We start from the raw sequence: 4,554 nt of genomic DNA, 5'->3' as shown, positions 1-4,554 counted from the left end.
TGGACAATGAAATCTTAGCCCAATTCTTCAGAGAGCACAAGGAACAGGTCAAGCTTCATGGTAGTTTTGCTTGTGCTAAATTGTCGGACCCTTGGAACGAGGTTTGTCTAATGCTAATGAAATGTTTTACCTTAGAAGGAAGATTCAAAGTTTATTATGATTACCATATTCCTTTGCTTAACCATTTTCGGAACCATGACTTGCTTTCTCTTCCATTTTTCCTACTAACTTCTTTTGAAAGTTTTGCTCATGATGCTTTCGACTTAGCCAAAAATCATGGTAGGAAACCTATTCCCCTCCACCAAGGCCTTATTTTTTTGCTTGTACCACTTCCACCTAGCCCTTTGCCCGCCTTTACAACTCTCGGCTTCTAAATCCCTTGAATCCCTATGCTTTGACTCACTCCTTGCAACTACAATTCTTAACTCCTTGGGGACTAGCAAAAAGAAACACTTGCAAATTCTTTTTGTTGCTAAATCCCTTTCTCGCCCTAGTTGCCCAACTACCTCCATCTTGGGCTTTGTGGCCAAAGATAAACTTTCGACTTCTACCTCTGACATGGAGAAGAAAACGAAATGCCAAAGACCGTCCCCCTTGGCTAAAAAGCACAAAATTACAATTCATGAAGTGGTTAGTGATGAGGAAGAGGAAGGTGATGAAGATGATAGTAAGAGCGGAGGCAGTAATTGTAGACACTTGAATAGGTTGGTCGGTCGCATGGTGAACAAAAATGGAGGCAAAAAATTAGTTGATTTTGAGGAAGAATCAGATGAGGAGGAAGCGACCGACAATGAGGATGCAACTAATGATGAAGATGAAGAGGAGGATAGCACATGGAAGGTGGAAATCTCAGACAAACCAACTAGTGACAACTCTAAACATAATGAACCCCTAAAACTGACCCAAGATGCAATGCCAAAAGAGGTTGATAACTGGCAAGGGGAGAGCAAGCACAATTGTGTCAATTGTAGGACCACAACAGAGGAATTAAAGGTCCTAAGGAAGAAGGTGTTGGAGATAGAGAAAAAGATGGTTGGCGTCTCCAAGTTCAGTATGAGGGTGATGCATGGCTCCGCTACTTCCTTGTGCCTGATGTAGAAAAAAGTCTTGGGAAACAATGTTATCAATGAAGGGAATTACTATAAAGAACTTTTTAAGTTCCTTATTGATGATTAGAGCCATGTGATCAAATAGCCACTGGTTGGTTGATTTTATTTCACTAGGCCTTTTGGTTTATGTTGTTAGGACTTTTATTTCATTTTACTATATGGTTAAAACTCTATATGGTTTTTGATATTTGCTACTATTAATTTATGTATTGTAAATGTTAATGTTGTCGATAGCTTGTTAGTGTAAAAAGTCAACACCCTTGTTTTACTTCTTTTAATTATATATATATATATATATATATATATATATAATAAACAAAAAATATATTTAAATTAAAATAAAATAATTTTTATATAAATAAAATGATCTCCGATTAATATGTCTCAACATTTATTTAAGATTGTAATACTAATTTATGTTAAAATTGAAATGTCATGTTTTCCAATCTTCCCCTATACAATTCAATGGCTTTAGCAAAAGAAGCAACAAAGAACTTGATATTTAAAATAAAAGTCAGAAATATATAGATAGATATATATTTTGGGAAAGTCTGACTTTACAAAGGTCTGTCCTGGTCCACCCTTTCCCACAAAGGGTAAGAGTTGAGGCCCACAAGAGAGGGAATATTATATTGTGCAAAATGTCACTGCTATAACAGGACACACAACGACTTTTTACTTTCTGATGAGGGAGGCAACAGTGCAGGTGGCAAATCTTGAAGGAGGAGAGGAATGGAGAAGGGCTGCAGCTCTCTGCTCAAACCTCTGAAAAAACATCTCTGAATGCTCAATGCCAATGTGGGCCTCAACTAGACTGCCCACGAAACTCTTTACCAAATTTGCTTTCATCTTTGCAAACATATTTGGCTCCTTCACCCACTGCTCAAATTCCTTCTCAGACATGCTTGGTACCCCTTCACATACTTCTAATCTCTCTATCTCAAAAGCACCACTTTTCTCCACTGCTTCTCTCACCTCAATAGCATTTGGGAAATACCATGGAAGATTGAATGAGTCTCTCAAATCCGCACTGATGATGCCCTGCATAGCAACAAAATCATACCGAGACATTAGATTTCCACAGTTCATAATAGATCATCAAGTGTGATTCTAAACACTGATACAACGAATTGTAAACAGATGAATCCAGAAGCACAGCGCTACAACAAGACAGGAAGAAGGAAACCATATTAATCACCAATGGAATCACAATATCATAGGATGAAGAAGGTAGGGAAGTAGAATGTATGCCTCCATGACAAGATCATCCCATGCATCTTCAAAGTCCTGACCACAGAATTCACCTTCCACTGAAACTTGTTGAGAAGGGGGTGAAGTGTCTGGCCTCCCCATCAGGCACAAAAACAGTACACCTCCTGTAGCCATCTCTTCTGCTCTGCATTTCAAGAAAGCAGTGAGATCTTTCTGAGACTGTTTTGAGTACATATCTACAACCTCCTGCTCGCCTCTGTTGATCCACACTCTTCCTCTGTTGTACAAGGGAGAGTCTTTCTGCAGAACAGCCTCAGGGACCTGCAATAACAATCAGTATATCTGTCTGACAAGAATATCACATAATACAATATTGTTTCTGAATTAGATTATGTAGAGATATTTTTCATCAATGTTTTGGATCACACTCTACGATCCATAATCAGAATGATAATTGAGAGCTCAAGGAGTTAAAAAAACTCTACACAATCTAATCCAGAAACAATATTACATTATTCACTATTGATTGTAGAAACCTGATATCATTAAGAACCAAGAACCCAAGAACCCATAAACCATTTTCAAGAGTAACATCGTCTTTCCATCAGTTCAAAACATGCAAATCTCAAATGACATGAACCCACATGAAAGAAAACATGAAGCAATGATTACCTGTGAAATCCAATGGAGGGCCATTATAGAATAGCAGACATGAATGCTTGAGTGAGGAAAGAGGACATTGTAGAAGGATCCAGGTACCCCAGCAACAAAATATGGGAGATTACACCTGTCCAGCAGACTGAACAGTCCATTGAAGTCATTGGATGGCAAATCAGAGAAGAAAGCTTGGAAATCTCTGACTACTGTTCCATTGCACAGATTTGTCAGTGTGCTCACAACAAAATCCATATCTGATATGGTGTTGAGACCAGTAGCACAGCCAAGATCTGCAATCCTGAGAGGACCCTCCTTGGGGAATGTGAGCTTCTCAATGGCTTCCTGAAACAGTGGTTGCAAGACATGGAAAACATGCCTCTGTCTTGTAGAGTTCTCTGCATAGCTTGCATCACCATTGCCTGAATACATGTGGAGAACTCCATGGAGTTGGGCAGAAGAAAAAGAATTATTCTTATTCTCTGTCTCATTTGCCTTTTCATTTCTCTGGACTATGCTTGACTTCATGCAATCAATTTCCATTCTAAGCAAAGCTGGATGATCCCTTCTTAGAAAGGAGACTCAGATATGGTTGGATTATGAGGTTTTAAATTACAAATAGAATAAAACACACATTTTCATATAAACAGGGAATTGTCATTAGTTAACAAAGATAAACATATATTTACAGGGTATGAATGGAATATTGAGTATGATTGTAATTTTATTTTTAATAGTGGTGAAATAAAAAACATTTTTAAAAATAATGAATAAATGAAATTATTAAATAGCATATTTATATTTTTAGAAATCTATGTAAAATATGTTCATAGATTGAATTTAAAAAAAAAATCAAGATAAAGATATACAATTAGCAAAATAATAAAAAAAGAAAGTTCAAAAAGGAAAAAACAGGAGTCTTGTCATTTTTATTTTTTTAAATATATTAATCAAAAGATGTTTAGAAACATCAATTTTTAAATGTGTGCATTGACATTTACAATAATTAAATATTTTAATTTTAAATGATGAACATAAAGATTAGTTATTTAATGAAGAATTATATATTATTTACTTTAAAGCTTTTTTTTCTATCATCTACATTATTATTTTATTTTTACTTGAAAATCATTTTTTTTTTTAAAGTTTGTTATATATCATAAGTGCATAACTATTTCAATGAAAAGAAATTATTTACTTTTACTTTAACTATTTTATTTGGTTACTTTATTTTATATAACTATAAAACTATTTTATTTTCTTTAGAATCAACATCTTTATATATAAATAATAAATATAGACACTAAATAGCATATAAAAAGATTTTACATCTTATTTATTTATTTAAATATCTTAAAATAAAAAAAAATGATATTATATAACTTTTATTAGACCCACAACCAAAATCCATCTTATTCATATATCTATTACCAATTTTTAAATTAAAAGTATTAATAAATTCTTTTAAAGCTCAAATAAAATACATAAAATTCTATGAATATGACAACCAACAAATCCTAGAAAAAGTGAAAATTAATACTTTAAAGAAAGCTTCACAAAGTCCACTAAGACATGACAT

The 4,554-nt window shown here is 34.2% G+C and overlaps 1 protein-coding gene across 1 annotated transcript; it reads right to left on the bottom strand.

Moving 5' to 3' along the window:
* Positions 1-1,575: 1,575 nt before the first annotated feature.
* On the bottom strand, positions 1,576-3,636 carry LOC131027744 (gibberellic acid methyltransferase 2-like). Its single transcript, XM_057957839.2, has 3 exons — positions 2,994-3,636; positions 2,361-2,642; positions 1,576-2,150 (listed from the first exon to the last, which is right to left on the bottom strand). Exons 1-3 carry the CDS (start codon positions 3,516-3,518, stop codon positions 1,785-1,787), a joined length of 1,173 nt encoding a protein of 390 aa, XP_057813822.2. The 5' UTR covers positions 3,519-3,636; the 3' UTR covers positions 1,576-1,784.
* Positions 3,637-4,554: the final 918 nt, after the last annotated feature.

This window comes from Cryptomeria japonica, chromosome 1 (genome assembly GCF_030272615.1).
Source record: "Cryptomeria japonica chromosome 1, Sugi_1.0, whole genome shotgun sequence".
Lineage (NCBI taxonomy): Eukaryota > Viridiplantae > Streptophyta > Pinopsida > Cupressales > Cupressaceae > Cryptomeria > Cryptomeria japonica.
This window is presented reverse-complemented; position numbering and strand designations above follow the sequence as displayed.